Source organism: Bubalus bubalis, chromosome 2 (genome assembly GCF_019923935.1).
Source record: "Bubalus bubalis isolate 160015118507 breed Murrah chromosome 2, NDDB_SH_1, whole genome shotgun sequence".
Classification (NCBI taxonomy): domain Eukaryota; kingdom Metazoa; phylum Chordata; class Mammalia; order Artiodactyla; family Bovidae; genus Bubalus; species Bubalus bubalis.
In genome coordinates, this window is record NC_059158.1 from 56,787,397 (window position 1) to 56,806,374 (window position 18,978).

Here is an 18,978-nt window from a genome sequence, read left to right on the forward strand (position 1 = left end):
TCTTGCATGAGCTACTCTTAGTGAGCTCTTCTTTGGTACGGCTCTAGGACTGATTCATCTTTTTAAATTCAGTGCCTTGCACTTACGTGTTTATAATGGTTTCCTGAATGAAAATGTGGACAAAACAGCCTGTGAAACATCAGTGTGGATTATTTGTTGTTCTCCTTTTTTCTCTCTTCTGTTGACTTCCTGCTGTGTGTTAGGTTATCTGGCTAGTACTGGGGCCAGCAAATGTTAAGGTCCAGTTAAGGAGTAGGTAGGTGCTCTGCAAAAGCCTGTTGGATGGATAGATGGGAGAAGGGGGCCTACACTGAGCTCAAGACTGTATCCCATACCCAGCTGGGGCATGCTCCCAGACTTCTCTGGGCATTGGTCTGCGGCTCTAATGAACTGTGTAGGAAAGCACTTTGAAGCAGTAATAAGCCCTGCCAGCACTATATAACCTACCACTAATTCACCTGATACATTTCTTTTGGAAACACATATACAAGGCAAATTAACTTTATAAATTATAATTTAAAGGAATTATAAATCAAAGGAATACAGATGCATACCCTTGTCTGGTAATATCTTCATTTTTTGTGAACAGTTTATATACTTATAGATGGTTCATTTCTGAGCCAAGCAGTGCACTATGGTTATTTCCTTCATTGTACAACCATCTGTTTTCTCTCAAGTTGGAAACAGAATCATTTTTCATTTGCTTACTTACTCTATCATCCAAATGTTCCAACAGGCTTCTCAATATCACTATCCACATGTTCAGAAGTATTGGAAAAAATCCACTACAAATCAAACATTTTAAACGCTTTGAGGCATTGGAGGAATTACACTGAATGTTTTCAGAGTCACCTACCCAGCTTCCCATCAACCAGAGATCCTTGGGTCGGTCAGCGCGTTCCTGCATCCCATCTAATCTTTCCCCTGCGCCCTGGAAACCGGTATCCTCATCCACACTTCACAGGTAAGATAGCTGAGGCTCAGAAATGCCAAGTGAGCAGTCCCCACGACTCGCGGCGAAGGACCTACTGTGGAAGAAAGTGACGGTTTTCTCCTGCCGCGGCCGCAGGATACGCCACCCTGCCACGGCACTTCCAGAGACCTGCAAGACCCCACCGCTCTGGCCCCTCTCCGCTCGCGCCTGAGGCCGCTAGGTCCCTTGGCCCCGCCCACCCCGTGGTAGTCTCGCCCATCCATCGCGGCCCGCCCATCTCCAGTGGGGCCCCGCCCCGTCTCCAAGAACACGCCCCTTCCGTGGCGGCGGCCGGAAAGAGCTTCCGTTTCCGACAGCGTGGGTACTGGTTCTCGGCGACAGGATGGCGGCAGGCGGTAGCGATCCGCGCTCTGGAGATGTAGAGGAGGACGCATCACAACTCATCTTTCCCAAAGGTGCGGCCTGGGCAGGCGTGGCGAAGGGCGCGGAGGAGGAGGGTGCGGGCCGTGTGGGCACGGTACCGCGGAGACTGGCCGGCTGGAGGCCACACCGGCAGCCCTGGAGCCGTCGGCGCCCAACTCCACATCGCTCCGGGTGGCCTCTTGTTCGTGTTTAAGTTGTTTTAAGTGCTAGACGGTTGTGTCAAAAATAAAGCAAACACGAAAGGGGTAATGGCAGGTTTTAATCATTAATATACTATCGCAGTAGGGAAAAGCGTGAAGCGTGGAATCATCTAGACTTGGATTTGTACAAAGGTGACTGGGCATTTTAAAGGGAGAATGAAGGAAGAGGGAGAGGGGTGAGCAGGGGCTCATAGGGAAATAAAAAATTACGAGAAGCGGGGGTTGGTCCGTTTGAAGCTCATTTGGGTTTGTTAACTGGTAGTTATGGGGTTAGGCTCCTTCCCTCCCACACCCTTCGCTCTGGGCTGTGCGACAGGGGCCCTATCTTCAGATGTTGTCGGGAACAAACAAATTATTTTGACAGCCTTCAGTTTTCATACGCAGCCATTGTCAAGGAGCAAGAGTCATCCCAGGGATGCAGCCTTGAGCTGTTAGAAATCGTGTTAGTGTTTTCTTCAAGTCTTGGTGGAACAACCTTGAGTCCTAGTCGAGAAAAGGGCGCGCAGGAGCCTGGCCAGAGTTTGGTAATGAGAGAAGAGAATCTTTGTCAGATGGCAGGGAGTAAAGCACGGTTTGCTATCAGGGAACTTCTGTACTGTGTGATGGACTTAATGTGTAATTTAAAAACCCAAAATAAGTAGCTTAAGACTTCAAAATATATCTTACAGGTACTGAAAAACACGAAGTTAGTGAACAGTAACAACAAAGTGGGGGAAACTTTAACAGTACCCTCCTTTTTAAAAAAAAATTGCCATAATATATGCAGAGTAAAACATTAAAGTTCGCACCTTTTCACCCAAACAACTATAAATAATTTAGTGTTTATCCTTCCAAACCACGCTTATTTATAAATATATACTTATACATATACCCTTTATTCTTTGCAAAAATAGGATTATGCTATAGAAATCATAAATTGTGTAGAACTGTTCTATTCTTTTAAAGGACTAGATAGTACTTGATGGGTGGTGATGGTGTTCAGTCGCAAAGTTGTTATGTCAACTCTTTTGCGACCCCTTGGACTGTAGCCCACCAGGCTCCTCTGTCCATGGAATTTCCCAGGCAAGAATACAGGAGTAGGTTGCCATTTCCTTCTCCAGGGCATCTTCCCCACCAAGGGATCAGGCCCAGGTCTCCTGCATTGGCAGGTGGATTCCTTACCACTAAGCCACCAGGGAAGCCCACTTAATGGTTGTACCATAATTCTATTTATTAATGTATATAGAGATTGCTTTCAGTATTGTATTTCACAGACTCAGGGTGAAATATTTCTGAGGACAGCGTCACGGACGTTGTAGGTATAATGGACACGTATGTTTGTTTTCTTTTTTAAGGTGTGATAACTGAGAGGTAGGTGGTTTTCTGAATTTCATGATAAACCAGTTTTTGGTACCTGGGTTTTGTCTCGGTTCTTTTTATTTAAGGTGTTTTGTTTGTTTGAACACTGTGCAGTTGTAGGATGTGAAGCCTCTGGATTTCTGCAGGGTCAGAAATTTGCTGATAGTCACTAAGGCAAATGAACATTTAGAAGCTGACTTGGGGAGAAATATTTTCAGTTGACATTTATGCTTCTTGCAAATAGAGTTTGAAACAGCTGAGACGCTTCTGAATTCGGAAGTTCATATGCTTCTTGAGCATCGAAAGCAGCAGAATGAGAGCGCAGAGGATGAGCAGGAACTTTCCGAGGTCTTCATGAAAACTTTAAATTACACTGCCCGTTTCAGTCGTTTCAAAAACAGAGAGACCATTGCCAGTGTCCGTAGGTGAGTGGAAAGAAAGTTCTTACTAACCCAGACTGTTGGACATGCATGCAGAATACTGCCGCCACCACCATGCCCACTCACCCACCCCACCCCCCACTACCTCATGGCATCGTCCGTATGATTCATGCAAGTAAAATTATGTCTTTGACAAAATTTAAAGTAGCTTGTTAGGCCAAAATCCTCCTTGCCTACTTCTTCTGTTCCCCAAATCCCACTTACCTCCCTGCAGAGTGACTACTGTCAAAAGTTTGTTGCTAGCCCTCCAGAGCTTATTCCATGAATTCATATACATACACGTCACAAGCACACAGCCCTGTTATGTTTTAAATAGAGTGGACTTATTTATTTATCATTCACCTGATAGGTCCTAGAGATATTGCTGTGCTTTTTTGGAATACCTATCTATTTATTTATTTGTCTGTGTCAGGTCTTAGGGTCTGCACATCAGCTCTTCACTGCAGCGTGCAGGCTTCTCTCTCACTGTGACTTGCAGGCCCCAGAGTATAAGGCTCAGTAGTTGTGGCAGATCCCTTTAGTTGCCCCTTTGCGTGTGAAATCTAGTTCCCCAAGCTGGGATCGAACCCACGCTCCCTACAGTGGAAGTATAAAGTGTGGAGTATTAACCACTGGACCACCAGGGAATTATCCTGGTGGAATATATTATTATATAATTATATATAATATTATATAATATATAATATTATGTATAATTTATTATTATATATTATTAATATATCTGTGTATGATACACAATAAATATATTAATTATATAATTAATATATAATTATATTCATTAACGTAGCAAGAGGGACTACCCTGGAGGTCCAATGGTTAAGAATTTGCCTTTTGGATCATGTTGATATATGGCAAAACCAATACAATATTGTAAAGTTAAAAAATAAAAAAAAATAAATGAGAAAAAAAAAAGAATTCGCCTTTTGATGCAGGGGACCCAGGTTCCAGCCCTGGTCAGAGAACCAAGAGCCCACATGCTTAATGGCATGGCCAATAAATAAACAAACAAGCATAAATTTGGATTATTCTTTTGGATCTTTGCCATTCAAACAGTGATCGGTTTTTAGCCTTTATTCTCCCTAAGGCATTACTTCTCAAATTAAGTTGGATATGCTCTGGGAACAGTGAGATGCCAGAGCATACAGGAGGCCCCAGAGAAAACAAGAGCTATTTTAACGTTTCTTTCATTTCCTTGGGGATGAACTTTATTTGTATGAATTAGATAGTCACCTGAAGTTTGATACAAATTGAGCCACTGGATAAGTCCATTTTTGTAAACTGGGTAGCATCTCTTTCTTGAAGTATCAGTTTTATTTGATAGTACATGATTTAATACATTTCTACATTAAAGCAAGCAGATACCAGTATACTGTGAAGTAAAACAAAAAATGTATATGAGTTCTTGAATTAAATCATGAGACTTCAATCCTTGCAGTTGCAGAAAGTCATGCCCCCAGGTTGCCTTGGGGTGCTTGTTTGCTCCACTCCTGTGAAAATGTTTGAGAAGTAACTGTCCTAAGGAAAAGCAGATGAACAAAAAGATGTATATATTCAGACTCTTCAGAGAATTATAGTAGTCAAAGGTGAAAAACAACTTAAATGTTCAGTAGTAATTAAATAAATTGTGGTAAATCCATTTGATTGACTCCTATATTGTCATTAAAAATTATGATAGAAAATGAAATTGAAGGATGGTCACATAAGTTAAATGTGCAGAGGGAGTTCCCTGGCGATCTATTGGTTAGGACTCAGTCCTTCCACTGCAACAACTCAGTTCAGTCTCTGGTTGGGGAACTAAGATCCCATAAGCTGCTCAGTGCAGCCAAAAAAAAAAAAATAGTTAAATGCACAGAAGATGAAGTGATAAAACTATGTGAAGTATAGACTGTTGTGAAAAGTGTGAGTGTATTCATGGGGAAAATGTTTCATACAAAACTGCTACTTGTTTGACCCAAAAAATGAGTAAATGAAGGTGGACTTAAACATTCACAAATAAAAGGTCTTAATACTATAAAGATGTCATTTATCTTCAAATTAATGTATACATTTAGTGCCATTCTGAATCCTCAAGGGAATTGATGTATATATGCCCTCCAGGCTCCTCTATCCCTAGAATTTTCCAGGTGAGAATACTGGAGTGGATTGCCATTTCCTACTCCAGAGGGTCTTCCCAACATTGGCAGTCGAAGATTCTTTAATCACTGAGCGACCTGAGAAGCCTACACACAGACAAACACACATACACACTCTCTCTCTCTCTCTCTCTCAAATATGCTCATGATAAAGCTTAATTTGCCATATAATTCAACTAAGATGAGATGGTAATAGATCATAGTGGCTGAGGCAAGACTGATTATTTGAATCCTACCAGTGAGTAGCACAGTCTATCTAAAATGGTGCCGAGAAAAAGACATTCTCAGCAGTGAAAAATAAATAATAATAAATAAATGAATACCCCCCAAAAGATCTTAAATTTGTGAGAATTGTCAGGAAAAAATTTAAAAAAATAAAAGGGAATTTGCCCTATAGGACGTCATTAAAAAACGACAGTAGTTAAAATAGTGACGCTTTGGTGTGAGGATAGATCATTGGGACAGAATAGGAAATTAAGGAACAGAGTCAAATCCAAATTTATTATATTTTATATGATTCCAGTATATGACAAAGGTGGCATGCTAAGTTAGTGGGAAAATATTTTAAAACAGAGTTTTAACTCTGTATACCTTATTCCAACTGGTTTCTTTAGAAATTAAGAACGTAAATGTAAACTATGATGCATGAAAGTACTATGTGATAACATGAGTGAGTGTACAGTTTTGGCTGTGGTTAGTAGGACTTTATATGTGGGGAAGGTTGATAAACTCTAGTTGGCTATAAGCTTTGCAAGAGCAAGGACTTGATCGTATTCATCACTGTAAATTTCATTAAAGGCACTAACTAGTTTCTAGTTGAATAAGTAAATGAATTTGCAATAAATATCTTTAAACCTCCTTATATCAATAAACTGCCATACTTAAAATATAAGTATGAGTAAACTGGGAAAGGATTGATAATCCTTAATGTTAAGAGCTCTAAAAAGTAAGAGATGACACCCAGTTTATAAAAATGAACTTAGTCTTTAATGACTAGATTTATATCACAACTTCAAATGACTGTCTAATTCATATGAAGTAATGCTCATCTTCAAGGAAGTCAAAGAAATGCTAAAATGGCTAAGCAGATTTTAAAAGAATGGGAAACCATCCACGTCTCCTGCACTGACAGGCAGATTCTTTACCGCTGGAGCCACCTGGGAAGCCCTCTTCATTCTTGACCCATTCCTCAATAGGCCTGGGTCTTTGACTAATGTTTTTGAAGCCTCCCCAGTGACTAGTTCTTTTGGAACCATCTGAGACCAAACCTCTCCCCTTTGGACCATGTTATAGGTTGAAATGTGTCCCTTCAAAAGATGCTGAAGCACTAAATCCCCAGTACCTGTGAATGTGTCTTCTTATGGAGATAGAATCTTTGCAGAAAATCAGGATGAGGTCATATTCAGTTAAAGTGGATTCTAATCCAGTATGACTGTTACCCTCATAAGAAGAGTATGACAGGGAAAATACCATATGACAGTGCAAGCCGAGAATGGTTGTCATGTTACAAGCCAAGGAGCACCAAGGCTTGTCAGTGGCACCGGAAGCTAAGAAACTGCAGGAAACAGCTTCTCTCCTAGAGGCTTCAGGAAGAGCACGACCCTGACAACATCTTAATTTCAGACTTCTGGCCTCCTGAAGTGAAGTGATAAGTTGTTTTAAGCCAAACAAACAAAGAATGGGAAACCTAGTGTAAGAAGGAAGGGAAACAGGCGCCGCCTTTTACTGCTGGTGGAGTGTGTAATGGCAAAGCTCTTTTAGGGCACTGTCTCTCAGACGCCTTCCGGACAGTCATATTTTTGACTGAGTAATTCTGCTTCCAGAAATGTATCTTTAAAACACACAGTAATCAGATACATAAAGAAGTATGCATTTACAATGATGTTCAGAATGCGTTATTCAAAATGATGAATCATTGGAAGCAGTGGAAGTGTTCAAGAGCAGGACGTTTGCTGTATAAATTAAGACACAACCGTTGAATGCCAAGTCGAAGGAAAAGGTACGTGTGTAAAATGTGGAAGACAGTGGCTGTATTGTTGAGTCAAAAAAGGCCGGTTACAGAAAAACATTTGTTATGATTTCTTTTTTTTTTTTTTTTAAATTATGTAGAGAAGGGGAAGAGGATCTCCATGAATATGTTAGCACTAGTTATTTCTGGGTAGAATTTCAGGTCATTTTCCTATATTGGGTGGGTTTTTTTGAGGGGGTGTTTGTTATAAATGAGCATGTGTTCATTTTACAAACAAACTCCTTCATATACATATATATACTACATTATGAACCTGTGTAAGTTTTTCTTTACGAAATGAAAATAGCTTTATTAGGTGACCAAAAGTTACACAATAGAATGAGTGAGTTTATTTCTAAAACATAGGAAGATGTTTGGAATGGTTTACTAAGATGGTAATGTTGGTTTTGTTTAGGTAGTAATATAGGTGACATTTTTCTTTCTTTATGTTCTCAATTTTGTATAATAACTAGTAGACTTGTAATCAAGTGATAAGGACAGTAAATGTTTTTGTCTGATGAGATAATCAAGGGTTTCACAGGCAGTCCAGTGGTTGAAACTCTGTTTTTTCACTGCTGAGGATGCAGGTTAGATTCCTGGTCAGGGAACTAAGAAGCTGCATGCCGCACAGCACAGCCAAAAATAAGATTTTTTAAAACAGGTCCTTTCTGAAACCTAATTTACCATGGACAACCTCTGTTTTAAGCAGTTTGATCTCCCTGGTGGTCCAGTGATTAAGAATCTGCCTGTCAGTGCATGGGACACTGGTTTGACCCCTGGTTGGGGAGGAGTCCACACGCCCGAGGGGCAGCTGATTGCACACGGCACAGCTACTGAGTGCGCCCTCCAGCCCATGCTCCACCGAGAGGAGCTGATGCAGTGAGAAGCCGGGGCACACAGGCAGAGAGTAGCCCTCGCTCGCTCCAACTAGAGAAAGCACACGTGCAGCAACGAACACCCATTGCAGAAAAAATAAATAGATAAATATTTTTTAACGTTTAGAAAATTTAATGTATAGTTGATGTCTTGATAAAATATTCTACTAAAATGATATTATCTTTTTAGAAAATATAGATGTATGAGAATCCAGGATATGATTTGTATTAATGATGTGCTTTTTTACAGTTTGAACTAGAAATACGTTTAAAATAAGATGCATCTTATACACAGATTTGTACAAAGTAAGATATGCCTGTATTCATTTCTTAGATACATGTAAAAGAGAATTTGAGGCATTCCCTGGTGGCCTAGTGGTTAGGACTCTGCACTTTTCACTGCAGAGGGCCTGGGTTCGATCCCTGGTCAAAGAACTAAGATTCTGCAATCCATTCAATGTGGCCAAAAATAAAGAAAAACTTTTTTTAAAAAAGAATTTCCTCCAAGTCAAAATGCCTAATAGATCAGGGAAATTTAACGTCGTGTGTTAAGACATAATAACAAAGGAAGCAAAGAACAGTGGTAGGAAGAGCAGAAAGCAACAAAATAAATTCTTGGGGGAAAGATGGTATGCTCCTCCAGGTAGAGAGCATTTTTTTCGTAAGTTTTTATCACAAGAATCCTCTGCTTAGGTGTGCTCAGGTTACTTTTATTGTCTTTGCCTGATTCATAGCTTCCTGCTCTCCAGGAAGAGAAACAGGAACATGAATTGATTTGAAAGTGGGGTTTTGCAGCAAACCTAATCTTAATGGAAAGATTGCAGATGCTTTACATTCTTCTCTTCCTTGCTAGCTACATTTCATCCACTTTTTCTTATTCATCATTTGGCTATTTTTGCTATTTCTCCCCTATGATCAGCTTGCTGCTCCAGAAGAAGCTTCATAAGTTTGAGTTGGCCTGTTTAGCCAACCTTTGTCCAGAGACTGCTGAGGAGTCCAAGGCTCTGATCCCAAGGTTAGTACTGGTGGTGAAAAGTTCTGTGTATGTTGAATAGATTCCTACAAGTAGAATTACTGTGTTTAAAAGCTGTGTGATATCGTTGGCCAAAAAATTCCTTTGGTTTTAAAAGTAAAAATAAAACACATTTTTCATTTTCATCAAGAACTTTATTGAAAAACGTATTCGCCATTTTGTTCCACTACCTTCTGCCATTTTTCAAGCAACTTCATAATTCCATCTTCCCAGACTTTTTATCTTTTTGATCAAAGAACTGTTCCAGGTTCCTTTTACCTTCTTCTGTTGAAGAGGAAAAAATTGAAATTTTTTCCATTAATAGAATTTTGTACAGACCGAAATAAATGGAAATCTGAAAGTTCAGTGTCTGGTGAATTTGTTTTCAGTCGCTTAGTCGTGTTGGACTTTTTGCAACCCCATGGAAGGATGCAGCAAGCCAGGCTTCCTTGTCCTTCACCGTCTCCTGGAGCTTGCTCAAACTCATGTCCGTTGAGTCGATGACACCATCCAACCACATCTCATCTTCTGCTGTCCTTTTCTCCTCCTACCTTCGATCTTTCCCAGCATCAGGGTCTCTTCTAATGAGTCAGCTGTTCGCATCAGGTGGCCAAAGTATTGGAACTTCAGCATCAGTCCTTCCAATGATTATTCAGGACTGATTTTCTTGAGGATTGACTGGTTTGATCTCCTTGCAGTCCAAGGAACTCTCAAGAGTCTTCTCTAACACCACAGTTCAAAAGCATCAGTTCTTCGGCGCTCAGTCTTCCTTCGGTCCAACTCTCACATTCATACGTGACTACTGGAAAAAACATAGCTTTGACTATGTGGACCTTTGTCAACAAAATAATGTCTCTGCTTTTTAATACTCTCTAGTTTGTTATGGGTTTTCTTCCAAGGAGCAAGTGTCTTTTAATCTCATGGCTGCAGTCACAATCTGCAGTAATTTTGGAGCCCAAGAAAATAAAGTCTCTCACTGTTTCCATTGTTTCCCCATCTATTTGCCATGAAGTGATGGGACCAGATGCCATGATCTTTGTTTTTTGAATGTTGAGTTTTAAGCCAGCTTTTTCACTCTTCTCTTTCACCTTCATCCAGAGGCTCCCATGAATATGGTGGATGAATCAAAACTTCCCAACCAAGCTATAACAGTTTTTTCCTGGTTGTCAAAGAAACATTTGGTCTTGCGGTATCCTGATAGAAGATTATGCATTTTCTGTGGACTAATTCCTGACACTTTTTGTCAAGCGCTGCTTTCGGTTGATCTAATTGGGATCTATTCCAGAAAGAGCTCGTAATAGAGGACTCCCTTCCGATGCCACCATGTATACATCACCACCTTCTTTGGATGAAGATTGGCCTTTGGCATGTTGGTGGTGATTCATTTTGCTTGCCCCAGGATCTCTTCCATTCTGCATTATTGTACAGTATTCACTTTCATCACCTTTCAAACTTTGTTTTTAAAACGAAATGTTTTTGTTATATTCATGTAGAGAATTGCACAGAAAATACGGTCAAGAAGGGTTTGGTTTGGTTTTTTTTGCATAACTTATGTAGAACCCAGACATCAAAGCAATCAACATAACCAGGCTGGTGCAAATGATTTTCAATGCTTGATTCAGATATTTTGAGTGTGTTGGCTGTCTATCTCCTGCGTGGTATAGCATTGATTGTTTTCTCAATTATTGTGTTGATTTCATTGCTATCAACTTCAGCTGTTCTGTCTGACTGTGGGATATCGTCCAGCAAGAAGTCTCCAGCACAAAAGTTCAGAAACCACTTTTGACATATTCAGTCAGTCTCAGCACCTTCTCCATACACTGCACAAATCTTTTTTTGCACTTCAGGTGTGTTTTTACCTTTCTTGAATTAAAGCATAATAGGCCAAAAATGTTGCTTTTTTTCTTCTGTCTTCCGTATTGAAATGACACAAAAATTCACCAATTCTGATAAGTTTTTTTAATGCATGCTGATATGACAGCTGTCACAATGTAGTCTAATAAAATTGTTTTGAATGAAATTAAAGACAAGTAAGTGCTAATAGAGCCATCTTAAGGAAAAAACCAAACTCTGTGGCCAGCCCAGGAGAATGAGTGCTTTTGTAGTAAGACCAATGTTTTTACAGCATACCAGTTGTGGGCAAAAATGTGAAACAGCTGAAACTCTGGTCCACTGATGATAGGAGTACAGATTTATACAGTCAATTTGAAGAATAATTTGGCTACATCTAGTAAAGTTAAATACACCCCATGACCCCAAAATTCATTCCTGGGTATGTGTCCTAAAAGCAGGTCAAACATAGTTCAAAAGGAGACATGCATTCCAGTGTATATTGCTGCATTATTAGTGATAGTGGAAACTTGCCAACAGTCTTCAGTCTGCAAGACTGGATAAATAAATCTGTGCAGTCGTGCAATGTTTATTATACAGCAGTGAAAAAAATAAGTGAACTAGAACAATGTGAGATAATGTCACCATATGCCAGAATGAACGTTGAGTGAAAAAATTGCAGAAGGATACATAACAGTGCTGTTTCTTATAGTTTAAAAACAGTGCTATGTATTGCTTATAGGTACATTCATGTATACAGTAGTAAGTATAAAAATATATGTAGGGGTAATGAATGCCAAATTTAGGATGATTGTTACTCCTAGGGAAGGAAGAGAAGGTTTTGGAGTAGGGGAGCCCACAGAGAACCATTGATTTGTGTCTGTCAATATTTATTACTGAGTCAACTAGGGATAATAATTCTATACCTTTTATGTATTTGAAATACTTGATAATGTTTCAAAGGAAAGGAAGGAAATTGAGTTGAAACGTAAAGGTGCCAGTGTTCAGGGGTGAGCGGAGGGGAGCCAGCAGCGCTCCAAGATCCGCAGCTACGAGAGAGGAGGCTGGGAGCACTGCCAGCTGCTGACACTCACTCTCGGTTTTCTTCTTGTAGCCTGGAGGGGCGGTTTGAAGATGAGGAGCTACAGCAGATTCTTGATGACATCCAGACCAAGCGTAGCTTTCAGTATTAATCTCCAGATACCACTGCTGCTGGGGACCCACGTCACATCCCCAGCACAGCGCCGCTGGCTCAGTCTAGGGCTGACTCGCACAGAAACTCTGTTGCAGAAGACACTTGGCCTTCCTTTGGATAGAACAACCCAGTGCTTCGTCTTGGTTTAGGTTGCTATTTCAAGCTTGACTGTTGGCCAGTGATGACCTGTACAACCCTGGAGAGGCCTTGCAGTAGCTGCTCGTGGCTGCCTGAGCTTGCCTCTGGGAAGGACGAGGTGGGGTGATGTGCATACAAGCCGCACTACCGACTGCCTCATATCATGGTCTTTGGCCCTTGTGTTATTTTGATTCCTAACACTTCATGTTTTAATATCAATGTGTTCGTAGTTTTTTAAGCTCTTCTAGAACATGTAAAACTAGTATGGGAAACAGTCTTACCTAAATGCAAAAGGAAGAATTAAAGCAGACCTATATCACTGTTTGGAATTCTTAAAGAGAAGACGTAGAGGCTTGGCATCATTGTGCTTAGCCCAGGAGACTGGAAAGGGGTTTCTGAGAAAAGCAGCTCCTCTTTCGTCCTGAGGGTAACCACTGGGTGTTGTGGAGCACACAGCCTTGTGATGGACAAGCACCATACCTTTTTCTTGGATTCTTGTGCAACGTATATGTGGAGTATGTGTTCTTAAAGCGCTTACTTCATCACTCCCAAATTCAGACTTTCCCTAGCAGGCCAGGTGTGAAGCAGGGAGCACTTTGCAGTGTCCTCACGTGGGGCGTCAGGTCCAGGCGTCTGGCCGCCTGCTCAGCAGCAGGCATTCTGCGGGGATTTGCAAGGAGGGAGCCTGCCACTTGCTGAGCCGCTAGAGTGATATCACTCGATCTGAGACTAGTTGCACGGAAAACACTTTAATAGCTAAATATTGTGGCTCTCAATTTTCAGAGGGGAAATACACCTGTTTTCTTCACAGTTCAGGGATTTTTCTTTGAAGTACTTGTTGATGCCACCTGACTTCATGATCCAAGAATAAGGATGGGGAAAGAACAAAGTTGGCTTTAGAAAGTCAAGGCCATTTTATGTCAGCTTCCAAGGCAAAAATCAAATTTTCTTATTTTTATAAATTATTTTCAATTTCTGAAATGACATGGTTTCTAAGTCACCATTATTTGAAGGAAACGTCAGTTATACCTCAATTAAAGGAATATTTGAGGAAGTACTCGTCATCCTTGGCAACTTCACTTCTTTGAGACTCATCAGCGTTCTCAATTGTAAAATGTGGATAGTAATAGATACTGAAAGTTGAATGAGAAAATTATTAATAATTTAGAGCCTGTTGGTATCTGACATACACTATACCCCAGTACATGTTAGCTGTCATAGCTTGCTTCATAGAAGTTGGTGCAAGGATTTGGTAGCCTACCCACTGGCACCGGTATCAGACTAGGAAAACAACGCAAACTGACTACTTTTTGAAGCCTGTAGACTTAGTTTGTAAAAGAGGCAGTTACATGGTTGGCACCAAGCAGTGGAACAGAAAACAGATACCAGCTCTAATCCAGGCACGTGCACTGGGGCAGGAGCAGGGCCCTGCCACCGTCGCCACGGTGTTCCCACCTAATACTCTCAGGTGAGCCACCGGAGAATTTTACACTGTGTAAAGCTCCTGGCATATAGTTAGGCACTAATGAATGCAGGCAGTAAGGCAACTCGAAGCAGATGTAAAAACAGTAACTCGCATCAGGATGATGGGTAAAAGCAGCCTCGTGCTGTTACAGATGCACAGCCTGGTCTGTGCCTTCTGCACTGGTTCTCTCCAGTCCTGGACAGCAGCTCGCTGTCCAGTGAGCAGCAACCTCACAAGCTCTTGGATCGTCTGTGAAACATCGCTAGACTTGAACTGTTTGCAAAAGCATAATTCAGACACATTGAAATAAAGATGTCATGTTGTCAAAGCCTCACCTCACCAGAAAGCTAAATGAACCCAAAAAGCTTTTCTGAAGTTCTACTCATTTTGGTTTTATAAAAATTTATTAAACTTGAGTCTTGAAAAACAGCATTACTGAGTGCAGCCTAAGCACAAGCTGCATAAAATGACTATTTTATGCTTATAAAATAAAAATGACTATTTTATGCTCATCTCTCAAACCCACACATTGAAACCCACACAAAGACTTGTGTATGAATAATTACAGCATTATTCATAATATCCCCAAACAGGAAACAGTCTGAATGTCCACCAGCAGGTGGGTCGATGAGCAAGATCTGATACAGCCACGGAGTGGAATACCATTAGCAATAAAAGGGTGAACTAAAGAAATACCTGGACCATTGAAACACAGGGTATGTTGGTTGTGTGACATTCTTTCAGCTTTTTATTAAATCTAAGCCCACAAGAGCTAAGAGGCTAGTGCATTGATCACACCTGTATGTTCATCACCTGCATTTAACACGTTAGTCATACTTTATTTTCCAGGAAGCATTTTAAAGCAGCATAAGACTTCATTAAAAGTTCAAGCATGCATTTTAAAAATACACTCCTCTGTAAGTTTGCGTATTGCACTTATAAGAACATCAACAAGAATTTCCTGGTACTTAGTTAAGATTTCTCCTGGGGAAAGTTCTGGGCCAAAGATCAGTCCCAGTGCTGGTACAACTCAGTATATAAAATCAATCGTTATTAAATACCTAAACACAGAAATATCAAAGAAACACATGGGGCTACTGCCCTCAAGTTGTTGGATAAAACTACCCCTGGGTGAAAAAAATGGGCCTAAACAGAGTGCAGGCCCTGAACAGGCAGTGAAGTATCTGCATGTGGCTCTCCTGTCTCCTTTCAGCATCACAGGAGGACAGTGCGGGACTGACGGGCGGCATGTTTGAGTGGTGACAGCGGGGTAAAGGCACTTCTGTCTGCTGCAGTCTCGCAGTTCTGTGTGCCTCCTTTTGCATGACGCTGAGGGAGTGCTTGATGGGCTTCCCCGGTGGCTCAGATGTTAAAAAGAATCCACCTGCAATGCGGGAGACCTGGGTTCAATCCCTGGGTTGGGAAGATCCCCTGGAGAAGGGAACAGCTCCCCACTCCAGTTTTCTTGCTTGGAGAATTCCATGGACAGAGGAACCTGGTGGCTACAGTCCATGGGGTCACAGAGAGCAGGACACGACTAAGCGACTTTGACAAATGATGAGGGAGTGCTTAAGTAGTAAGTGTTGAGTAAATACATTGTCCCTGTTTTTTTGTAAATATACTGCCCCTGTTTTCAGGACAGTGAGGAGTGCAAGGAGAGCAAAAATATACTTGAAACAATACAGTTGGAAGCGAGGGCTTGGTGAAACAGGGTGGAGGTGGAGAAGCAGCCCAGAAGACACCTGAGAATTGTGGAAGATGGCAACGTGTCCAGCGGAACAGATAGGACTGTTGTGTGTCTGCTCCATCCGGTGTGGGGGCTGCCTGCTACTGGTAGCACTTGAGCGCTTGAGGTGAGTGTCCCTCGAGGAACTGCACTGTAAATGTCTTAAATTTTAAAATGTAACTAGTCACAGAATCTCCCCAGTGGTCCAGTGGCTATGACGCTCAGAATGCAGCGGGCCCGGGGTTGATCCCTGCTCAAGGAACTGGATCCCACGTGCTGCAACTAAGATCCAGCACAGCAAAAAGATTTTTTTTATTATTTATTTAAATAGTCACATGTAGCCAGTGGATAACACAGCTCTTAGCTCCCAACACAAATATCCTGCAAAGCATTGACAGCGTTTCAGCAAGATTGACAGTGCTCACATGAGCAGCGGTAGTAATGGCGGGCCATTCATCCGAATTGCGTCTCCAGAGTTTTGAAGGCTAAATGTGTGTATCACTCTCTGTGCATCACTGAGTCCAGTTTTTGTGTATGGTACAAATTCTGGTTTTAAAAACCTGCCTCTTAAAAAAAAAACAAAAAACAAAAAAAAAACCCTGCCTCTTTACTACTAATGCTCATGGACAAAATTATAAAGGCTGTTTTAAGGTAACATTTGGGAATAGTGAAAAGTTGAATACTTCATCTTGTGTTGAAAACCTCTTTCATAATTCTGCATTTTACGTAGGCTAAAAACTTGTATGTTGAGTTTAAAAAGCAAAACTCCCAAGATTTATTACCTTTAAAGGGTTCCGATATTTATATTTTATAATTCTACTAACAAATGTGGTTTAGGCACCAGATATTCCTGGATTCAAACTGAAGTCCTTTTAAATTAAGACCAGCTTCTATCTCCCGAGCCATATCAACACCAGCCCATGACCACACACGTCCTAAATACATTCTCCTTGTTAATAGGGAACTTAACAGTTCTCCATGTTGAAAGGCATGTTCAAGTTAGAAGACACGTAAGAAGCAATAAAAGCAATACTTTCTAAACTTAATGATCAGACCAGATCAGATCAGTTGCTCAGTCATGTCCATCTCTTTGCGTCCCCGTGAATCGCAGCACGCCAGGCCTCCCTGTCCATCAACAACTCCCAGAGTTCACTGAGATGTCCATCGAGTCAGTGATGCCATCCAGCCATCTTATCCTCTGTCGTCCCCTTCTCCTCTTGTCGCCAATCCCTCCCAGCATCAGAGTCTTTTCCAATGAGTCAACTGTTCTCATGAGGTGGCCAAAGTACTGCAGTTTCAGCTTTAGCATCATTCCTTCCAAAGAACACCCAGGGCTGATCTCCTTGAGAATGGACTGGTTGGATCTCCTTGCAGTCCAAGGGACTCTCAAGAGTCTTCTCCAGCACCACAGTTCAAAAGCATCAATACTTTGGTGCTCAGCCTTCTTCACAGTCCAACTCTCACATCCATACATGACCACAGGAAAAACCATAACCTTGACTAGATGAACCTTTGTTGGCAAAGTAATGTCTCTGCTTTTGAATATGCTGTCTAGGTTGGTCATAACCTTCCTTCCAAGGAGTAAGCGTCTTTTAATTTCATGGCTGCAGTCACCATCTGCAGTGATTTTGGAGCCCAAAAAAATAAAGTCTGACACTGTTTCCACTGTTTCCCCATTATTTCCCATGAAGTGATGGGACTGGATGCCATGATCTTCGTTTTCTGAATGTTGAGTTTTAAGCCAACTTTTTCACTCCTCTTTCACTTTCATCAAGAGGCTTTTTAGTTCCTCTTCACTTTCTGCCATAAGGGTGGTGTCATCTGCATATCTGAGGTTATTGATATTTCTCCCAGCAATCTTGATTCCACCTTGTGTTTCTTCCAGTCCAGCGTTTCTCATGATATACTTACTCTGTGTATAAGTTAAATAAGCAGGGTGACAATATACAGCCTTGACGTACTCCTTTTCCTATTTGGAACCAGTCTGTTGTTCCATGTGCAGTTCTAACTGTTGCTTCCTGACCTGCATACAGATTTCTTAAGAGGCAGATCAGGTGGTCTGGTATTCCCATCTCTCGAAGAATTTCCCACAGTTTATTGTGATCCACACAGTCAAAGGCTTTGGCATAGTCAATAAAGCATAAATATATGTTTTTCTGGAACTCTCTTGCTTTTTCCATGATCCAGCAGATGTTGACAATTTGATCTCTGGTTCCTCTTCCTTTTCTAAAACCTGCTTGAACATCAGGAAGTTCACAGTTCACATATTGCTGAAGCCTGTCTTGGAGAATTTTGAGCATTACTTTACTAGCATGTGAGATGAGTGCAATTGTGCGGTAGTTTGAACATTCTTTGGCATTGCCTTTCTTTGGGATTGGAATGAAAACTGCCTTTTTCCAGTCCTGTGGCCACTGCTGAGTTTTCCAAATTTGCTGGCATATTGAGTGCAGCACTTTCACAGCATCATCTTTCAGGATTTGAAATAGCTCAACTGGAATTCTATCACCTCCACTAGCTTTGTTCATAGTGATGCTTTCTAAAGCCCACTTGACTTCACATTCCAGGATGTCTGGCTCTAGGTCAGTGATCATACCATCCTGATTATCTGGGTCATGAAGATCTTTTTTGTATAGTTCTTCTGTGTATTCTTGCCATCTCTTCTTAATATCTTCTGCTTCTGTTAGGTCCATACCATTTCTGTCCTTTATCGAGCCCATCTTTGCATGAAATGTTCCCTTGGTATCTCTAATTTTCTTGAAGAGATCTCTAGTCTTTCCCATTCTGTTGTTTTCCTCTATTTTTTTGCATTGATCGCTGAAGAAGGCTTTCTTATATCTTCTTGCTCTTCTTTGGAAAGATTACATAAAAATTTTTAACTGTGTAAAATCACTAAAAAGGTAATTGAGAGACATAGAGAAGACAAGCAGAAGGTGAAGATGTTTATAAATAGCTTTAAAAATAAATTTTAAAATATTGGGACCCCAATTTCAGAAAGGACATAGACACAAATTACATTCAATTACCAAGTTAATGGGGAAATGTGTACCCTAGTTAGTTTTCAAGAGTGTTTAAATGAGGTGACATTTTTCTCATTTAAAAGGTACAAAAGAATATCCTCTGTTTACACATAGGGACACACTTCTTTGTGTCGGGTGCTGCTTTATACACATGAGGGCACAGAAACAGGATAGAACACCTGCTGTTAGAGTCTGCAGCCTCAGTGAGACAAATGAAAAGAAAGCATATTTCCCACAAAGACCAC

At 41.0% G+C, this 18,978-nt stretch overlaps 1 protein-coding gene across 3 annotated transcripts; it reads left to right on the forward strand.

Annotated features, from left to right (window-relative positions):
* The first annotated feature begins 1,232 nt into the window (after positions 1–1,232).
* Positions 1,233–12,844, forward strand: POLR2D (RNA polymerase II subunit D). 3 transcript variants are annotated; one of them, XM_006061558.3, is made up of 4 exons: positions 1,233–1,389; positions 3,140–3,320; positions 9,270–9,365; positions 12,307–12,844. In XM_006061558.3, the coding sequence occupies exons 1-4, from the start codon at positions 1,317–1,319 to the stop codon at positions 12,383–12,385; spliced, it is 429 nt and encodes a 142-aa protein (XP_006061620.1). In that variant the 5' UTR covers positions 1,233–1,316; the 3' UTR covers positions 12,386–12,844. The 3 variants fall into 3 exon arrangements, with proteins under 3 accessions (XP_006061620.1, XP_044788209.1, XP_044788208.1); XM_044932274.1 differs by lacking the exon at positions 12,307–12,844 and adding an exon at positions 11,078–11,253; XM_044932273.1 differs by lacking the exon at positions 12,307–12,844 and adding an exon at positions 10,461–10,856.
* The last annotated feature ends 6,134 nt before the right edge of the window (positions 12,845–18,978 follow it).